This window comes from Zonotrichia albicollis, chromosome 6 (assembly GCF_047830755.1).
Source record: "Zonotrichia albicollis isolate bZonAlb1 chromosome 6, bZonAlb1.hap1, whole genome shotgun sequence".
NCBI classification, from domain to species: domain Eukaryota; kingdom Metazoa; phylum Chordata; class Aves; order Passeriformes; family Passerellidae; genus Zonotrichia; species Zonotrichia albicollis.
Window position 1 is genome coordinate 37,135,112 of NC_133824.1, and position 21,382 is coordinate 37,156,493.

Consider the following 21,382-nt stretch of genomic DNA (forward strand, 5'->3'; position numbering starts at 1 on the left):
ATTCTGCAAAATTCTTACTAAAAGTTTCATGAGCAAAAGACTAAGTCCACTACTGGAGCAAGAAGTTGTCTTCTAGCCACCTCTCAAAACGTATTCAAAATGTAGGAAAGCAAAGCTCTCCAGTAACACAACAATGGGAGCTGTATCAACACTTACAAGGATAAGCCAAAGGAAAAGGTTTATCTAGGCACAATAGTCAAAACATTTTAGCTATCCAAATTGTGTCTGTCAAAGATAGTAAGCTTTAAGATATTTTCTTTTCTCCAGATGTATTCATCTTTTCAGGAAATCTAAAAATGCCTGTGAACAAGATATATTCCTACCGCTATCCAAAAGCCTACAATGCACAATGAACAATATCTATCTGGAATCCAAAACTAAAGTCAAAATTCAGGTTTAATACTAAATTGAAGAAGGGACATGGCAGGAGTAAACAGGACAAAGGTCTCCTGACAGAACAGGAACCGCTGATTCTTCTACAGATCACTTTTTATTTACATACAACCTACGTGAAGGCAAAACTTGACTTTTACCCAGACTTTTTATCCAGTTGCTCCAAAATATTTTAGCATAAGCACACAGTTGTCAGAGAACAAAGTTCAGGCTTTTTTTTTGGATGAGGAGGTTGGTTTTCAGTTTGGGTTCTTTTAGGAAAAATTTCCCCATTTGGTATTAGGGTTATGGAAGGAATCTCAATTTCTCTCCATTTTAACTGTAGACTATAATTAAGGTATTAGAAAAGATATTCCAAAAATAGCATATCTTTCATGGTATTCCATAACACAGCAGAATAATGAAAGAGACCCTCTCCAAAGTCAATGGCTCTCAGACTTCCAAAGCTTCTGAGCAGCATGACAAAACTGGGAATTAAAAAACACACACTCAAACCCTGGAGGAGCCTAATGGAAATTTTTCAAAAATATGATCAATGCAACCTTTTGGAAGACAATGAAGCAAAAAAACATTTCAAGAATGAACCATTTCAAAGCAGGTATAGTTCATGATGACAGCATCCCCACACCAAATACTTTGCTTCAAAATACTGATCTATACTATAGATCACTATACTGATCTATAACCAGGAAGAATTATTTTATTTTTTCTCTTATTTTTGTCTTCTTTATTAAGAATTATCTTATTTTTACAGAGTAGATTTACATAGCTGAAAAACTACAAAGAAATGTGACCACAGAAAATGCGATCTTACCTTCCTTTTTTAACCATTTCACAATGTTTCCTTCTTCCATTGTTGGAGAAAGTGCAGGCATAAGAACTTTAATACCAGGTGTACCTGCAAAACAAGCATGTGGTTATCTCAACAGGTACTTTTTCAGTATAATTCTTTCCTCAGTTAACTGCTTAACACAAAAGAAATTAAAAGTGCATGAATCTGAAAGATAATTGAACATGGGATTCACTATGATGCTCTTTTTAAGCTTACATACAAGCAAGCCCACCAAAGAGCTCAAAGAAAAAAAGGCCCATTACAAGAGAAATGGAAATTCACAAACCCTGAATTCCTAGACCTGAAGTTTTATTGATCACATCAAAATACATCCTCCTTCTCCTCCTTGACTCAGGCTGTGGAATTTTTTCCAGATTAAAGTATATCTTTTAAATTAATAAAGCCTTTGTGATCCTTGTATCATCTGGATGCTGATGACACATCTCTTTCACTGATAAAGTTTGTTAATGTTTATTTATCATTTTTACTATAAAATTATATCTACTTTGCAGAAATTGCTTGATTTCAAGTTTCAGTGATTTTGTCTTGGCTCAGTAAACCCATATGCAGAAGCAGCACTGTGTAACAGCAACTGTGTGCCATGTTAGTGAGATTCTTCTGAGGGCAGAGCTCAGGATACAGCACAGAGCTTGGCTTCACAGCAAATTACACCGCTTGTCACCTGATCCTCTACACCAAAGAGGACATTAATATGAGAGATACTACTTTCTGAGCTTTTAAATATACTTATGAGGCCAAAAAAAAGAATCTTTCTAGATCCATTTTGTAAAAGCAGCTTTCCAGTACCTGACTTTTGAGGCTCTTTCTTGAACTATTGTTTGAATTTGTGTTCAGTTACAGAACAGAAATAGACACATAGAAAGTACATTGTATACAATGGCAAGGCTTCTTTCTGTTTCATATTCCCTTTTCTCTAATACCCAGCATTAAGGATTGTTATCATTCTTTAGGAAATAACATCACATTTCTCCTAGCTGCTGTATTGCTTGGAGTAGTCAGAAACAGCTAAAAAAAACTTAGAAATTAATAATTTTCAGGTTTTTCCTTATTATCTGTTTTTCAGCTCAAAATTCTTCTAAGTTTTTTTTTTCCTTGCCCTCTTTTTTTTCCAAAGGCTGTGCTAAGGCACATGGAGAACAGGGAGGTGATTCAGGACAGCCAGAACAGCTTCACCAAGGGCAAGTCCTGCCTGACCAAACTAGTGGCTTCATAGGATAGAATGACTGCACCAGTGCACAAAAAAGGGCTATGGATGCCACCTCTCTGGACCTACAGCATTGCTCTCTGTAAATTGATGAAATAAGGATTTGATGGGTGGACTGTTTCATGGGTGAGGAATGGGTTGGATCTACAGGGTAGTGGTCATCACCTCAATGGCTCCATGGACACTGGTGACAAATCTGTTAAAGGTGCTGGCACATGAAAAGCTGTGATGTGGCAGGTTGTGTGTGTTGTGTTGCCTTATTTGCCCAGAAGGCAAATATAGCCTGGGACACAAAAATCAGCGTGGCCAGCAGGTCAAGGGCAGTGGTTCTGCCTCTCTGGTCTGCTCTGGTGAGATCCCACCTGGAGAAACGCATCCAGCTCCTGAATCCTCAGCATAGGAAAGGCATGGATGTATTGGAGGGGGTCCAGAGGACAGCCACAAAAATTATGAGGGAGGAAGCCCCTCTTATATGAAGAAACATCAAGGGAGTCAAGGTTGTTCAGTCTGGAGAAGAGAAGGTTCCAGGGAGACCTTACTGCAGTCTTTCAATAGTTACTAAAGGGGCTTTTAAGACAGATGGGGACAGACTTCTTAATTGAGCCCACAGCAATGGAGCAAGGGGTAGTGGCTTGAATTTTAGACTGGCTGTAAGGAAGATTTTTACAATGACAGAGATGAAACATAGAAACAGGCTGCCCAGAGTGGTGGTGGATGCCCCATCACTGGGAGGTTGGATGGGGCTCTGAACATCCTGGTCTATTTGAAATGCCCCTGCTCATTGCAAGGGAGATGGACTAGATGACCTTTTAAAGGTCTCTTCCAATCCAAACCACTCCATAATTTTTTTTAAATGTGACATGGAAACATTGTACCAAACCTCTAATGACCTAAGAAGCCATCAATGATCCTGACATTTTAAAATGCACCAAGAGCAGAAAGTTAGTTATTCCCTAAAGTCCCCAAGACAGCAACACAATCAGGATAATGCTACCAAAACCACTTCAGTTTTGTGGAAATGAGCTCAATTGCATGGTTGATGTTCCCAGAAGACTGCATGAGTAAATGCACTTTTTTTTTTCCCCTCAGTCTTTCCACAGTAATTTCAGTTTAATATTACTCATGACTGTCATGCTTAGAAATGTATCCAGACAATGTTCCTTTTAACACTCACAATTTCCATCTGAATTACCTCCATGCATTTTCTTTAAAAAGTCTCCTGCAACTTCTCATCTAGGACTAACAAACAGAAAAATGAACTGTGTTATGGATGTGAATGCATACCTGTGTTCATTTCCCAAATAAACATTTGAAGTATGATTGACAAATTAAAGTACAAGTTAACAATTGTTTTGTACTATACATATTTATCCAAAAAAAATATTTCTCAATAACAGCATGTAGGAAACATTATACATTACATGATACATTATAGGATGCAAAATGTTCTCAGTTTGATTAGTCTAATTCAACTTGACAAGTCTGACTCTGACAATCAAAACATTATTTTGAACTCATATCCCACAAATATCTAGGTTTATTGAGAACTAGTGGACAGACCTCATTTTAAAAAGTGAAAATAATCCACATTTTTAATGAGGAAAAATTAATTCTTAAAAACAGTGGTTCACATTTCTCTTCCATGAAGAGCTACTTGATTCATTTCCCAGAATATGCTTTGTACTTTGGCACAAATGCAAAAACTGAGCAACAAATTTGTGCCACAATAACATTTTCCCTTCAATGTTATGAGCAAGTACCACAAAATATACAATCCATTCTGGTCCTTTCATCGAGTTAGGAGAGGAACTCCAGCAGCACCTAGCCATGAAATGGAGAGATAAATAAAACTGGATACAAAGTAGAAATCAGGACCTTGTGCACTCGTCTAATGCTTATTCCAGAGAGGCCCATGCTCAGAGAAGTTCAGTGCTGTTGCAATTAAGAGCTGTTTTAGTTACTTTTGAGTTAATGACCATGCACAAACCAGGCTTCACTGTGCCTCCTCAAAGAAAAGCAACCTTACAACGTAGAATTACCTTCACCAAATATTATTTGCCTTCATTAAATTAAAAAAGGGGATAGTGAAAGCAATCACTGCATTTACATAAGTTAGTTGCACTGTACAGGCAGCCCTTACAAGCACCTTGGGAAGTCAATATTGCTGCTTTGCAATTGTGGGTCAGCAAAAAGTCCTGGCAATCTGCACAGAATCTCAAAGGCTAAGCTCATGGGCAGATCAGAATTTAGAAACATAAGCAAGTAAAACTTCTGAACTTCCAGTCACCATCCACTGATTTTTACTTCTATCAACTGCAGCTGTGTTATTACACTTCAAAAATGTGAATATAAAAGGAGGAAGACTCAAAAAGAACCCAAACAAACTTCACAGAAACAGGAGATTGCTATTTTAAAGACAGCTCTCTGTGAATCCAAGAGAATTTGTTTTCTGGTGACACATTTTAACTGTGGAGTCTGGCAACATTTCTGCTGCCTTCCCTCTCCATGAAGGCATTCAATGCAAATTTAACCTGTCCCACCAGAAAGATATTTCATAACTTCCTACACACACTCTGCAGTCAGTAGAGAATTGAAAAATGTACAGCAACTTAACACCAATGATAAGATTATGAAACATTAAAAACAAAGAAAAATTGACAGACTTTAACATAAGGAGGTCACGTTATTCTATTTTCTCATTTTCCTATTTCTGTGTGACCAACAACTAGGAATTCCATTCTGAATTAATTGTTTTAATTATGCAAAACAACTTTACCAGCACCACAAACAAGGACACAGAAAGAAACAAAAAATTCATGTGACTTGATAAACTAGATCCACATGAACCAATAGTGGTTCAAATAGTGACTTTTTCAGAAACAGAAAAGCAGAGAAATAAAATCAATGCTAAAATAAAATTTACTTAAACTTACATTGTCAAACTAGGAACCAAGGGTGAATTTTATTTCCAACTGAGCTGTATTTTACCAGGGAATTTATGACTTCTCATCTTTAATTCTAGAAGCAACAATGAAGTTAAGAAAAATGGTATCACTAAAATACACATCACCTTGGAAAGCTGTAAGTACACTAAGAGGGGCTGAATGAGGAAAGCCTGAATGAGTTAAAGGTGTGATCTATCCACCCTAACACTTTAAAGCTTACTGTGAGGAATTAAAAGATATTAGTCACTCGCCTATCCAAATTTAGAAATTTAATTCCAGCTATATATTAAGTACTCTCAACATAAAAAACACAACAGATTGTCTGGGAGAACTATAGACAAAGTTCTTTAAGGAGTTAAATAATAAGACCAATTCAGAAGTAGTTTATCATGCATTATATTATATTTGCATACTATTATATGTAGAAAGAAGCAAGCTTTTTCTAATAACATTTATTTCAAGAAAGGGACAGACTTCCCTGTGTCACACACAGCAGGTTTTACAAAGGAAAAGATTTTCATACTGCAAAGTAGCAAAGGCAGCAGTGCTGGAAAGAAGGGGATGTTGAGGTCTAAACCACAATGATGAAAGTGGCTCTGAACTACTACTGAGTTTTATTACACAAGCTTAATGAAAGCTCACTGTTTTGTAAGTGCACTCAAACCTCAAAGAGTTCAGGTTCTTCATGCTCAGCATCACACCAGGACCTCATGACAATGCACCGGATCACTGTTTAAATGTTTACAAGTTGTAACTTACAGAGCAAGTAGGGAAAGATCAAATTTCATTTAAGGATGCGTAACTCTTCCCACATCTCTTAGAGACAGAGGAAAACATGGAAGGGTAAATGATCTGCCTGATAATCGTGCAGCAACAAACTCCTGAAAAATACATCTTGAAAGGGTGTTGTCATAACCTCACACCTTGACTTCTACTTAGGAAAGCATGCTAGATATGCAATTAATAAATTCTATTTTTCCCTTAAAAAGCCAAATAGAATTGCATAAAAAATACATCACACACCCTTCTCCAGCTACCTGAAACATTACCAGGAGAGTAAGATGACAAAAATGTAGTGCAATTACCAAACATGGACCAAAACAACCAAATAGAAAAAACTTTCTTTTTCAGTGCTTAGCTATACATCCACTTACAAAACACACTCCTGTTTTCAATGGTGAAAACTCTTTCCTTATCCACAACAAAATATTTTCATATTTGAAGGCTTAATTTTATTTTCCTCTGTAGATTTCACTTTGTTCCTTTTCTAGACCTTTAACAATTCCCACATGTCTCTCCCAGTTCTCCTACACATCCCGATGTGCTTTCAGTCCCTCCAGAGACCGAGGCAAACACAGCCCCATACTGGGCTGCTCGCCCTGCTCCCGGGGCTCCTGCCCAGCTGTGCCCAACACACCGCGGGCCCCACTCGCCTCCCCACCCCGGGAACCCCCCGGGCACCGCAGCTCCCGGTGCCCCTGCCCAGCTCAGGGAGGGCTGTGTCACACAGGAGGGAACCCACGCTGGAGCAGCACACGGAGGGCTGTGTTACACAGGAGGGAGCCCACGCTGGAGCAGCACACGGAGGGCTGTGTCACACAGGAGGGAGCCCACACTGGAACAGGGCAGGGGCTCCGGCTCCGCTCCCCGAGCAGCGGCACTACAAGCACGGGATGAACGGACCGTAACCCTCGTTCCCGTCTCCCTGCGCAGCCGGAAGAGAGGAGGCAGGGCAGGGTGAAGAAAAGGTGTTTGGGGTTTTTCTTCCCCCCTTTGCATTATCCTGCTCTGATTCTGATTGGCAGTAAAATCAATATCCCCAAATCGAGTCTGCTCTATCCACGACAGTCACGGAGCAGTGGTGTCTCGCTGTCCTTATCTCAGCACCTGAACCTCCTGCTGTATTTTCTCTCCCTGCCCAATTGCGGAGGAAGCTGTAGAGGAGCTCCGCTGAGTGCCTGACATCCAGCCAGGGTCAACGCGCCGCAGCCACCCGCTCTCAACCTTCTCTCCTCGCAGACACACCTAGAGCAGGGCACCAGCCCGCCACTCACCCAGCAGCTCCCAGGTGCCGTGCAGGTGCCTCCATCCTGGCCGGGCGGGCAGGGAGAACCCCGCACCCAGCGCCGAGCGCCCGGCCCGCAGCAGCCGCAGCAGCCGCTCCCCGCCGCCGCTCAGCCACAGGGACGCCGCCATCTTCCCCCGCCCCTCGACCGCACCGGGGCTGCCCCGCTGCCTGCCTGAGCAGAAATAACCGGGCACGCCCCCGGCGCCAGGGGCCAGCCTCAACGAGCCCCCGTGCCCCGCCCGCGGCACCTGCCGTGGCATTGGCCGCCTCGATCGCCCCAGGCACGGGCAAATCCAATCGCGCGGACACCCGCCCCCAGCCTGGCAGGTCGTTCCCGGGGCACACCTGTCTCTCCTCTGGTCCCTGCCGGCTCTCGGCCCGGGAGGAGAGCAGCTGCCTCTCCATCCCGCCCGCCGCGGCTCGGCTCGCTGCCCGCGGCCGGGCCATGCCCAGCGCTCCGCAGGCGCCCGCGCGGCGCCCCAAAGAGGCCCCCGAGCAAGGACCCCGCGCTGGCCGCGCCATGGCGGCCGCCGGCGGGGACGCGGCGCAGGTAACGGGGCCGGGGGGCGGCGGGCCGCGCCACCGCTCCGAGAGCCCCGGCAGCGCGGGGCTGGGCTGCTCCTGAGCCTCGCCAACTGGCCAGCAGCCTCGCAGCTGCTGATTAAGAGGGAGGCCCTGGGAGTACTGGTGGATGGCAAGCTGACTGTGAGCGGGCAGCGTGCCCTGGCGGCCGGGAGGAAATTCAGGCGAGATCCAGGCAGAGCCAGTGTCCGGCACTCCTGGAGCAGTGATCATAAGCTAAAACACGAGTTCCACCTCGACGCGGGCATGAACTTCTTTACGCTGAGGCTGGCAGAGCTCTGAATAGGCTGCCCAAGGGAGGCGGGGAGTCTCCCTCCCTGGAAACATTCAAAGCCCAGCTGGAGGTTTTCCTGTGTCACCTGCCTCGGCACCGGGATTGCACTGAATTGTCTCCAGAGGTCTATTCCAACCCTGGCTGTTCTGTGCACCTGTATAAACGTGTTGTAGAATTTAGTACAATTTCCAGAATGTTGCCAGCTGTCAGACTGGCGTCTACAGGACTCATGGCTGTTTTTATGTTAACTGGAGTTGTTTAGGTTTGTTTTGTAATTTGGTTTTCTTTTGGTTTTTTGAGTTGGTCTTTGAGTGGGGTTTTATGTATCATCACAACCAGAAGATGAGCTGGCAGTGCTGTGTTTCATCAAACACTGAGCATTTGGAGGCATTGCCTGGACAAGGCTCAGACACCTCTGAGGTTTGTGTGTGACACTGGTGGAGAGACCAGCCCAAGCTTCAAAACCAGCCAGAAGTGACAGCAGGGAGATGAGAGGTATCAGCAGCCTAGATAATGTGGCCTGCCAGGAAAGTGGGAAAGAATCCAGTTCATCATAAACAAAGCAAAGCAACAAACAAGAGCAGCAGACTGAGTTGTTGTAATACATGAAACATTGTTACAGTGTAGGTGAGAGGGAAGACCATCTCCTGCATGTCCGCCATCCTTGGTAAGACAGAGCAAATCTCACTGTCACTGGAGGTTGTAAAGATGAGGTTGGAGTAGGAGATTCCAAACATTGTCAAACGTGCCCCAGGCTGCCGTCTCCAGGAATTCACCTTCCCACTCTCCACTGCCTCTGCCTCGTGCTCCTGTTCCATCCCCACCCTTAGCTGTGCAAGTCCAGCACCACCTGGAAGCACTTCTTTCTAAACATCTCAACATATTGGCATTAATGACCACTGCCTGCCGTTTTTGCTGTGTGCTGCTTTTGCTTTGGGTCTCTCTATTTAGTTGGTGTTGACAAAATACTCCCCCCCCAAGGTGGATTCTTGCTGCTAAACAAAATATTTTTCTTGGAAATGGTTTTGGTGGGCATTAATGACCAAGATGAGCAGTAGAGCAACTAACCATTTGTCATTTTAGAAAACTTTTAAAGCTTCTAGTTGCTGCAATAAAAAAAAAAAGAATCCTACATAAAAGCACACCATAAAAGCTGTTTTACTGTGGTAATGTAGGTAGAAACCTTACCTCTGACAGCAGAGATACCTTTGGTTAATATATAGATATAGATATTAATGCAATAAACAATGGAATATGGAAAAAATGCAAGATGGATTTTTTTCCTCCTAAAGAAATATTAAAATAATGCTATTTTCTTTCTTACTAAACTGCATGTAAAGTAACTTTATGTAGTAAAAATGTAGGAATGTAAAGTTCTTAAAATAATTTGCATATATTTTCTGTGGTATTTTTGAGTGCTATTTAAAGATGTGTATTGACTAATAAAGTCTGTTCTACTGAAATTTGTAAATCAAGCAAAATAAACGTACAGAAAAACTGATTAATAGGAAAAGTATTAGTCAAGCTTTTAAAAATCGGTAATGTTAGATGCATTTGTTTTCCCTTCTTCTTTGTGCAATAGTCCATAATATACTCCTGCTGGTATAATATCTATGGGCCACTGCACTCAAACAAATTTTAGGTGAGACCTTTCCTGTGAAGGATAGTCAGACTTGCACCTTATTTGAGGTTTTGTTTGTTTCAACGTGTGATGTCCCTGGCAGAGCATTAAGGGCATTGTGTAAGCATGCAGTTATTTTGTAATTGAAATTCATTAGCATAAATTAGACAATTTTGCTGCAGTATGAAAGTACTAATCCTTTAAACTCAGTTTGAGAGCTTGAAATCTTAGGTGTGAGGTGTTTCTGATGGTTTCTCATTTATTTATTTAATTTCTTTTTAGGATGGGTTACATCCAAGGAATCTTATCCCAGAGCTTTGTAGGCTGTTTTATGGTTTAGGCTGGGTAACAGGAACTGGTGGAGGAATCAGCTTGAAACATGGGTAAGTGATGATGAAAGAGAGACAATGTGGTGGTGAGAGAGGTGGCTGTGTTTAGTACTTGGTGAGGGCTTTTCAGCTCCATGAGAAGTGTTTGCAAGTTGGAAGTGGGCAAGAAGTTAGAGGGGGAAATGAGCAGGGTGCCAAAATTAACCATGTGGAGGAAGGTGAATAGTCTGAATTAATCATTGCAGTCCCTTCAATGGGAAGAGACAATGTCAAAGAGTGACCTTATCCTGTCCTTTTTCCTACCTTTTTTTAAGGTAGATGAATTGCCTTTAAAGAACAACGTGTTCCCCCTTTTTCACTTCACTGACTATGGAATTGAGCGGGTTACATCAGGCACACGGCTTTCAAATGCCTGTGGTTAAATAAGATCAGTCTCACCCTGGATGTATTTCACAGGCCAGATATTTCCTCTCAGAAGGAAACTGCTTTGCACTGAGGCAATTTCTGAGGAGACAAATACTTTACGTATAATTAAAGCACAACAGGTAACAACAATTTTTGGTCTGTGTCTTCTACAAAGAAGCACCACTTTGTGTTTTAATTTGCCTGTCTCCCACCTCTTCATAATCTCCAATCCTTTTCGTGGGAACAGAGCTCCTCTCAGTGGCCACTGAAAAGAAGATAAACCCTCATTGTGCAAAGAGCCTTGCACAGTGCCTGCAGTTCCGTGCCCAGTCACCAGGCTGTGACACGACCTTGAGAGTATCTGACCTCTCATTTTTCTGGTGTACACTTGCATGCACAAACAGCATTGCTATTCAAAAATCTGTTATATGTGTGTGTGTATATATATATGTGTATATATATATATATATGTAAATGAATAAAGGACATATACATATATATATATGTATATATATATATGTATATGAATATGAATAAAGGACCCTAAATGCTCATATTGATGCTGTTTGGACTTTGTGCAGGTCATTTCACCTCCCTGCTTGATTTTGCATGGAAAGCCACAACAGTAATAATGAATGAAAATGGTAAATTCTGTGGGAAGACCTTTCTAGCACTGATTTGTCATCAGTACCTAAATGTAGCCTATTTTCTTTGTCATTCCAGTGCAACTCCTGTTGGTTTTGGCAAGACAACTGGCATTATCAGAGAATGCATTAATATAGTTTTCCTTAGTAGTTCTATAGCTTGTTTACTTGGCATTGTTAGAAAGGAAAATGTAAAGGAACAGTTGAAATTTGATTCAAATATAACAACTGTTTTTACCAGGTAATCTTAATCAGCCTTACTCGCTGTGCAGTTCATATCAACTATCAAGGAAAACAAATGCCAATTTGGACTTGGCATAGCATGTTAAAAATGGATGTAGAATTATTTGTGAGGTATCTTGTCTTTGAAGACTTTATTTTATCATCAGATTTTTCTCTTTCTGGTTAAGTTCTAAAAAATAAAAAAATCTGGTTTAAGAAAAATTGTGTGTCTGTCATAAGTAACTGAGTTTACCACTTAATTTCTTATCTTGCTCATACAAATGAATCAAGACTAAATTAATGCAATGCCAGCAGTGCTAATTCATGTATGTCAAAAATTATAAATATGATAAAGCCACATTTTTCTGTGCTTCACAGACATTTTACCACATAGTACACCATCTTAAGAGTTTCATTTTTGGAAGAATTAAAATCATAGAATTATTTAGATTGGTAAAAATCCTTATATCGTCGAGTGTCCAACCATAAACCTACCACTGCCAAGTTCACCACTAAACCCCATTCCTAAGCACCATGCCTAAAGGTCTTTTGAAAACCTCCAGAAATGGTGAGCCAACTGCTTTCCTGGGCAGCCCATTCCAATGCTTGGTAACACTTTCAGTGAAGAAATTTTTCCTGATATCCAATTTCAACCTCTCCTTATGTAAATTGAGGTAATTTCCTCTTGTCCTGTCGCTGGTTACCTGGCAGAAGAGACCAACCTCACCTGACTACAGCCTCCTTTCAGGCAGTTGTAGAGAACAGTGAGGTCACCCCTGAGCCTCCTTTTCTCCAGGCTAAACACCCCCAGCTCCCTCAGCTGCTCCTCACAAGACTTGTGCTCAGACCCTTCTCCAGCTCCATACTCTTGTCCAGAACTACAAAGATCCCATGGTCCATAGGAAACGTGTCTGTAACTTGACTAATTATTCACTAGATGTCTCTGTGCTCCTGAATTTAGTACGTGACTGCTGAAGCCAAATAGTGATTGCAGTTCAGAGACAGAATATAGTTGGGGTTTTTGTGTTAATAATGAAAAGAATGCAGTGCCATCTTGAAATCATTTTAGTTTCAGTTTTTACAGTTTTTTGTTCATGTAGTCCTTGCGAGAAGTGATGCATTTCTTAAATTTCAGTCATTTAATGACACTGAATTAGTGCTATCTGTTTATCAACACAACTAAACATGGAACTGCACTAGAAACCTAACCTGCACACTTCAAAAAAATGTATTTACAATGTTGAATGTTGCAGATAATTATTACTGTTTAAAGAGAGTTTATGGAGTTTTATGTAATGGTTTTGTCACCTGCCATGTCACAGATCAGTATCTGTTTGCAATTTCTAATTTAATTTTTATTCTGAATTCTAAGAATTTGAGTTTGAGTTACTGCAGGGAGAGGCTGTTTTCCTTTGTTGGAAAAATAAGGCTGCACTTCTTACTTGTGTTTCAGATATCTGTCAATTGAAAGCAGGGTTTTGTACCCCTGCAAATTAAAGGTTTTATTTGCCCTTGTACAATTTGGTTTTATTTTGAAAACTATCTACCTGTCAATGTATGGAAAGAATAAGAAAGTTTTTTAATTGTGAGGGTCTAGATTTGCTATTTCCTTTTCAGTGATTCAGGAGCTTGAATGCCTGTCTGGTGGAACAGTCATTGCTCAGCTGTGTTTACTGATTTTTCTCATCTGCAAATTTTCCTAGGGATGAAATCTACATCGCTCCTTCAGGAGTCCAAAAGGAAAGAATACAGGTGTGTTAAACTGCTTTTACCTCAGAGCTCATCTTGAGATGGATGAAAGTGGATTTGTTTAGTTTCATTTTTCCTCATGTGAAGTTACAAACTTGTTATGCATTTGAAACAACTGCTGATTTCTCCCAGTACTCCACTATCATAGCAAGCCAATATGTGTTTCAGTGGCCAGTGTAGATTAGTCTTGATGTTCTCCTTGCTTTAAATTAACACAAAGCAGCATGAGAGTGGAGCATTACTCCAGTCCAGCTTTATTCTTTGTCAGGCTTGGTTGGCTAGAACTGTCTGGCTACAGTTTCAAGTTACCCGTGTAAATAGACATTAACACCTCATTGCTGTTTATTTTCGTTTGAGTGATTGCAAATATTTGTCTTGATATTCTCAGTAAATAACTGGGCTCTCCCCATGAAAAGGTGACCTTGTCTCTCCCTCTGCTTTCCAAAAAAACCCAAAATGTAAGAGGAGGGGGGAATGCTGTACAATACCTATTCTATGACAGCAGGAACTCCCCCAGAATAGAGTAATACATGGAAAGGATTTGTCAGCTCATGAATCTGAGGATAAATACAGTGAGGAGGGAAAGGAATTTCTTCTCTGTTAGAAACTTGGGGTCTTAGAGCAGTGTTTGCTGGGGATGTACAAAAGTAAGGCAGGCAAAGGTATGAGAGACAACCACAATGCTCTGGTCTGTGCTCACAGTAACAGATGATTAAGCACAGTCAGTGAGGAAATCTCCTGTAATTGTATTTTCTGCTGATTTTAAAAATAACATTAAAATTTTATTACTATCCTGAGCAATTCTTTGTACTGTTATGAATAGCTAATTGATGAAAAGGTAACAATTATGTAAAGCTACTAATAGCAAAGTTTAAAAATAAATAGTTCTACAAGTTAAATGTATTATTTTTTAAGTTTAACTTGTGTCATTTGTTGGTTCTTTTAAGTAGGGCAGGAAAAGTACATCTACATTTCTTATTTTGAATCAGTTACTACTTTTCCTTTTGATCAGTTGTTATTACTGAGCTAGGCTATCTCCTTTCTGAGAAAATTGTAGCTTTACAAATATCTGCATGGCATCAGTCTGAGGAAAAAGAGTTCCTAATACTAATTTCCATTACACAGTGTTGGTAATTACTATTAGAAGCTGGAATAAACGTGGAGCATTACAGCATTTTTACACAAATCACATTCTCTATTAAATACGTGGTTTGTACATATTTGTTTCCTTAGAGGGGAAAACAAAACTATTTGAGGTTAAATATCAAATAAAACTATCACAGATCAAAATAATTTCTTCTTTCTTACAGCCAGAAGATATGTTTGTTTGTGACATGAATGAACAGGACATCAGTGGTCCGCCACTGCACAAGAAACTAAAGAAAAGCCAGTGCACACCTCTTTTTATGAATGCCTACACTATGAGAGGTATGTAGCAATGTTTGCAGTTCAGCAGTGACTGAAACCCTGTATGTGTACATCCACAAAATTGCTATTCAGTACCATATTCTTTATACATAGAAGTTACAGTGAAATAAACATGAAACTATAAAAGAAATTGATATGCAAAGGTATATCCGCAGTGGGATATAATCCACAGTAACATCCTGTCAGTATAATTTGCAGTTTAATCTTGTCTTGTAGCTATGCCTGTGATCATCTTTTCAGCACTGATTTTAGTGCAGAATCTTGGTAGGTTGCAGGGGAAGCCCAGGATTACAGCAGTTTTACATCAGTGGTTTTGCCAATTCAGATATTACAGTTTAAATCCTTTTGCATCCGTTGGCTGAGATTAACTGTTATAAAATAGGAATAGGTGAAAACGGTATGAAACTTTTTTTTTTTGCAGGTAGATAGTAATAGAGAGTTTTTGATGTGTAAAATTTACATCTGTTATTTTAGAAAGGATTTCGGGAGTCTCTTCTGGTCTTCCTGCACAAGCAGCTTACATGTGTCCTCAAGGAATAACAACGTTGCATCTTTATAAGTAGATTATAATTATTGTCTACCTATCTTTCCATCATGACACAGTAAGATGATGATTTTTTTCAGAGAATCAGCAGATAATTGAGGAAAACATAAAAAGAAAGTAAAAGGCTTTAAACTTTCATTTAACAAATAAGTTCAGGTTATGAATTCCTTATAACCTCAGAACTCTGATAAAATTAAGAGTGTCTCAGTCCTTGTAGTATATAAAGAAATGTACAAGTAGTGTTTCTGCTTGAATTTGTATAAGCAGTGTCTCTCCTGGAATGTGTCACTAACTGAAAGTTAACACAAGTGCCCAAAGACAATCCATACTTATCCCTTATGAATATTTACCTCATACCTTCATTTAAGTTGCTGTATATTTTCCCTCTCTTACAGCAGATCAACATTTGCTAGGATGCCTAATCAAAGGAAATGAATCTAGTATGTGAATAAAATTTTCACAATAGAGACATTTTTAAATTAATTCTGAATTTTCTTTTTTTTGTTCCTAGGGGCAGGCGCAGTGATCCATACACATTCCAAGGCTGCTGTTATGGCTACCCTCCTTTACCCAGGGAGTGAGTTCTCTATTACCCATCAGGAGATGATAAAAGGAATCCAGAAGTGTACTTCAGGAGGCTATTACAGGTACTTCTCTATATTTAGGAAAAGAGGTGTGGTGTTTGATCGTTTGTTTTCAGCAATATCAATACAAGTCATTTGAGTTATATACTTGAAAGTGTATAATACAAAGTATTAAGAATAAGAAGTAAAAAGACCTCTGGAATGAATGAGTCACCACTGGCTTTCTGTAAGATCTGAAGCCTGTGTATGTGATCTGAGATAAGATCTTGTACTGCCAAGGCTGCTGTGGTCTGTTGAGCTACAGGAAGAAGCCAAATAAAGAGCTACATCCTGAGATGTTGCCACATCTGTACAACATTCAGCTGAAACTGGAGCCAGCCAGCACCAGGTTGGATTGATAGCATGTACAAACTACATTTGGGTGGACTTCACATATCACTCTGCCTGTGCTAGTTTGGGGCATGTTAAGAGAGTAGAGGATTTCAGATCTACTTGACAGAGTTTGAAAGAAAATTCAGAATAAACAGCTCATTAAAGATAATGTTATTACTTTTCAAGGATGAGCTCTGAGGTAAGTGCTGAGTTATTCCAAATTATGTGTGATGGCTTGTTTTGAAGTCTCCACCCACAGAGTGTTGAATTGGGATCTGCAAACAACATTTATATAACATGTGACAAGGAGATGAGAAATTGAAATGCTAAATTCTTTCCACTTTTTGATGTTAATTTTTTGTATCTAACTATTGCCCTTTGGCAAGGGAGAAAGCCATATGTGATTTTACGCCAAGGCATATTTTATTCCATTTTGGTTGACTTGCCAACTTTACTTTATTGTCACCATTAGCATGTGCATTTTTAATGTGGTAAAATGCAAACCCTTGTACCAAATTTTCTAACAACATTGTTTTTTTAAAAATCCACAACAATTTTTATATGCATTTTGGATTTATTGGGTTCCATGCCTTCCAGTTTTCTGTGTCATTCTATTAATTTACCCAAAAAATCCAACAAATCAAAGCTCCAGGTTATATGGCTCATAAGCACATGTTCATTCACACTAGACTGATCCCACTGGCTTGCCTCACACCAGCCTCCCCGCTGAATTCAAAGGAAAAATGGGTCCTTGGATTCAAAATACAAAATGGCACTTTGCAAAAAAGGGATTGCATGTTGTTTCTAGTTACATAAATCCTTTTTGGAAGCTGTCCAGGAAAATGCTACAGATAGAATAATCAGAAGTATATGTTGGCCTACATATGACTCCAGTGATGCCACACTAGTTTTACCTTTGATTTCCATAGAAGGAGAATTAGATCAGTAGTAAAGAGGTCAGACTGTCACAAGGTATTTTACATCCATGTTTGACTAAATGTAGGCTGCTTATATTTCAATTTTTTTTAAAAAAAAAAAGATCCCAAGTATTTAGCTCATTCAGAGTCTTCTTGACATTTTTTAGGTATTAGTTCTTGATAGAAAGCTTATAGTCCTGGTTAGGAATCAGTTGTGATATTTACAGCAGCTTCCAAGCTCAAGCAGAAAGCAGAACCTAGGAAGCCAATCAATTAACTCATTTGGCCTCATTAAAAAACACTCCAAGTGTAATTTTAGTATTCCAAATTCATAAGAGTCAGAGCTTCAAATACCACCTCACTTTCTTCATTCACTGTTTTTATAGACTTCCTTGAGAAAGTGTCAGCATTGAGAACTGTAAGAGATGAGACTTTATTTTCTGAATATTTGATTTCAAATATAAGCTGTTGATGTTGGGTTTTTTACCATTGCTTTCTTTCTGTGTTTCACAAAAGAAAGTACTACTAGCATCCACTCATGAAATATCTATGTGATCTCAATGATAAATCTGAATGTGAGCTGGGGACTTATTAAAACTATTTAAACAAGTTTCTGCTAGTGTTAATTAAGGTTCAAACAATGCCAAATATCCCAGTCCTCCTTCAGAAGAAACTCTTAGGCAAGTTCCACTGAGTAACGTGCATCATCTTGTCTTTGGAGCTGGGGTTCTCAAGCTCTCTTAAGATCACATGTAGCCCACCAATGACTCCAGCACAGAGAATTTATTTTTCTTGTGTTGACTCTACTTTCTATTTATATGCCTTAGCAGGACAATCTTCCAGAGGCTTTTTGGACTACCTAAATTATTTTTTTCTGCTCTCCAACAAGCAGCTTCATTTCCTTCTATGTGATATGATTCTTTTAAATAATTTAATCTGAGGTAAAACTTGTAGATGATGCCAGTACAGGATGAGAAGTTTGAAAAAGTTGTAAAGGGACCCAACTACAAAGTGATATGGGAATAAACAGCTACACCTAATAGATTAAAGTGTTGTTTTCTTTTTGTGCCTCAAGTGTAGCTCAGGCATTGCCAGTGTAATATGTGTTTGGGAGTGAGAGATGTTCCTGAGAATTCCTGTGCTACAGCATCACTCACAAGAGTAAGATTTAGTGCTGAGAATTAAACTTTTTACACAGACAGAGGATAATTTCTTTCTTAGGGAAAAGTTTCATACATCCAAGCACAGGGTTTTTTTAAATACATGAAGATGTCCTTTTTTTCTAGATACGATGATACACTAGTGGTTCCTATAATTGAGAATACGCCAGAAGAGAAGGATCTCAAGGAGAGAATGGCACGTGCAATGGAAAAATACCCAGACTCTTGTGCTGTGCTGGTCAGACGTCACGGTGTTTATGTATGGGGAGAGACGTGGGAAAAAGCCAAAACTATGTGAGTACAGTTCAGGAATATGCTGTCTCTTGCCTCAAGATCTTAATGAACTTAATGCCATGTATATTTCCAGCCCATGGACAATGATCCAGAGTATTAGGGCCTCACTGCATGTATAGGGAGCTTTTGGGAATGGATTAATCCATGATTCCATTGCTTGGTTTTCCTTCCATATCAGTGCTGGCTGATAGGGTTGCCAAAATTTTACTTTCAGACAAGTCAACAAATCCCTTCTCATATGAAACATGCAGGCAATCTCTGCTTTTATATGGCACCTGCCAATACTGTTTGTGTAGCCCTCCCTAGTCCCATTTTTGGAATTTACCTCATCTGCTGATGGAAATGCAGCAAATAAATATTATGTAGGAAAGTGGCACTTTCCATTCCACAGCATTGGAAATAAACAATAATAGAGCTGTCCAGTCAGACTATCACATTGGTGATAAAATCTTAAGGAAGGAAAATACTGATTTTCATAAAACATGATAAGGCTTGAGCTTTACTTACTTTGCATTTTTTCCCTATTTATTTTAGGTGTGAATGTTATGACTACTTGTTTGATATTGCAGTGCAGATGAAGCAGCACGGGCTAGATCCTTCAAAACATCCAGCAGGAGAAAATGGGATCTTGTAAATGTCAACAACATTTATACTCAGGTGTGAATTTATCTGTAAAGATGATCAGTTTGGAGGGAGAGACTATAGATGACACCATCACTTCAGTCTGCTTTCCCACTCAGGAAACTTCAGTATTGCTCATCTTCCCCCAGTCTTCTCCATTACCACTGCAGTTGTGTCTATGCCTGAAACAGTGCTCCTTTTCCACACAATGCAGCAAAATATATATATATTAATAGCTAGGTATGTCCAGTGGATCTTTAGTGCCAATGTACAACATGGAGTGTGATTTCTTTTTAAAACAAAAAAATATCAAGCATTTCCAGAAAAGCCAATGGACTAAAAAGGCCAGAGCCTAGTGAGGTGATATGGACAGAGATGTCTAAACACCCACATTTGTTCTGCTTGCAGGATCAGGTTTGATTTCAGACCATCTCAGTGATATTACTTATGTGGTGGGTTGGTTGAGGGTTTTAGGGGGGTTGGTTTTTTCCTTCGGTGCAGCTGGTTGAGTTTTACTGATTAGTGTTAGCTGTTTACCTCATGTAGGAAATCACATTAACTTTCTGTTTTCTACTATAGCAATGATCAGTTTTGAAAGTTTTCATAAGAAATTTTTGAAGTTAAAGCTCAAAGATAATACGATCAGGGTACTCTACCTGAAGGATACCTGAAACAATTCTCATATATGTACAGCTTGGCATGGCAAAATGCAGTGGTAGCATAACACTTCAGAGTTGGAAAATACAAATTTAAAGGTACCAGTACTGAGATTATAAAGGCATTTCTTGAGCAAAGCAGTGGGGCAGGAGGTGTGCTGTCAGTGAGCCTCTGCCTCAGCAGGCATTCAGCGTGCTGCTGCTGCCTGCAGTGGTGAAGACACGCTGGCTGCCCCTCCTGCACAAAGCTACCTCATGGCCCTCAAGGGCCATTCTAAAATTACTCCTCCGCCCCTGCAATTGGATAAGTTGGGCTACTATAGTGGCACTATTTATGTTGACAAGTTTTAGAATATTTTTGCTTTTACTTTGTTTCTCCTGTACAGGTTTCTTACATGATTTTGGGAGTTCCAGCTTTCACCCCACACTACTGAAGCCAGAAGGGGGTGCTGATCCTCAGCTGATTGACAGTTGAGAGCAGCAACTTTTAACTGTTAAATGCACCCAAGAATTAAAGGACAGTTAAAAAAAAAAAAAAACTACTGAACAATCATTGCAATTTCCAAGTCCTGTCGAATGCTGCAGTAGAAGGAATGAAAATTCAGATGTAAAAATACTTTGAGAAACTTTGGAGAACTAATGTCCCATTTTGCTTTTGTGCCTTAAAAATTCATATTTCAACAACCTGCATTTGTTGATCCTGCACTAATGCTACATCATTTAACTTGAAATAAGTCTGCATTTCTGAAAGTTATTGTAGCTTTTATTCTTCCAGAAAAAAGTGACGACAGCCCCTTAATTAGAAGTTAATAAAGTTTAAAGCATTGTTTGAACTGTTGATTCCTTCATACCATGTTCGTATTTATGTTTTCAGGGGTTTTTTTCTTTTTTTAAATTAAGCCTGTAGCATATGTATTTTTAAACTCTCCTAATTGTCATTATAATGAGAAGGAAATTTTATAGCATGTATTTTGCAGTTGTTACTGAGGGACTGCTCTGGGTCTTATCTTTTTAAATTCCTTTACTTTGAATAACAGCTTTGTATGACCTCTGCTTAGCCCCCACCTCAAGGTAGATTTAATCAACCTGCCCATTCAAACACAGTCTCGCATAATTATGACAGAATCTTCTTTCAAAATCTTCTGGACTGGCCTCCTGGTGGCATCAGTGTAAGCTCAATTGACCAATTTTCTAATTGGGTATTGAGACCTCAGTCCCAAAGGTGAGCTGAGCCAGGCTAAGTGCCAGCTGGCCCTGGTTTCTGCTAGGGGCTGTGCATTCCCACCACTTCCCATTCCATCATCTCTGGCACTTTTTTGGAGCTTCCATGAGGTGAATTAACTCTTCGGCCTAAAATAAAACTACTGTGGGAGTGAGGGAAAAATTGTTTCAATTATTTCCTACTGCTAAGTCACTGATAAAAACACTGAATCGAGTCAAAGGTGGGTCCAAAGAGAACCTAGAGCCAGGGCAAGAGGAGATGGCTGATGCCAGAGATGGCAGACACCGCTTCCCCC

The 21,382-nt window shown here is 39.9% G+C and overlaps 2 protein-coding genes across 3 annotated transcripts in view; one reads left to right on the forward strand and one right to left on the reverse strand.

Moving 5' to 3' along the window:
* Positions 1–7,939, reverse strand: part of PDHX (pyruvate dehydrogenase complex component X) — a 35,924-nt gene extending 27,985 nt beyond the window's left edge. The window contains exons 1-2 of one of the 2 annotated variants that reach the window (XM_074543232.1): positions 7,809–7,939; positions 1,208–1,291 (exon numbers count right to left, since the gene is read on the reverse strand). In XM_074543232.1, coding sequence (XP_074399333.1) covers positions 1,208–1,268 — 61 coding nt within the window. In that variant the 5' untranslated portion in view covers positions 1,269–1,291; positions 7,809–7,939. Of the gene's footprint in view, positions 1–1,207; positions 1,292–7,449; positions 7,638–7,808 lie in introns of those variants that run through there. The other variant, XM_005480158.4, reaches the window with a different exon arrangement.
* On the forward strand, positions 7,879–20,442 carry APIP (APAF1 interacting protein). The gene is made up of 8 exons (XM_005480159.4): positions 7,879–8,013; positions 10,223–10,323; positions 13,244–13,292; positions 14,600–14,717; positions 15,773–15,908; positions 18,421–18,588; positions 19,123–19,245; positions 20,252–20,442. Exons 1-7 carry the CDS (start codon positions 7,909–7,911, stop codon positions 19,220–19,222), a joined length of 777 nt encoding a protein of 258 aa, XP_005480216.2. The 5' UTR covers positions 7,879–7,908; the 3' UTR covers positions 19,223–19,245; positions 20,252–20,442.
* Positions 20,443–21,382: the final 940 nt, after the last annotated feature.

What these genes read in the sequence shown, in the direction of transcription:
- APIP (XM_005480159.4), top strand. Translation starts at nt 7,909, where the DNA reads ATGCCCAGCGCTCCGCAGGCGCCCGCGCGGCGCCCCAAAGAGGCCCCC. An exon ending in TCCAAAAGGAAAGAATACAG is followed by an intron (nt 13,293 to 14,599) that starts GTGTGTTAAACT and finishes TCTTTCTTACAG; the next exon opens with CCAGAAGATATGTTTGTTTG. An exon ending in ACTTCAGGAGGCTATTACAG is followed by an intron (nt 15,909 to 18,420) that starts GTACTTCTCTAT and finishes CTTTTTTTCTAG; the next exon opens with ATACGATGATACACTAGTGG.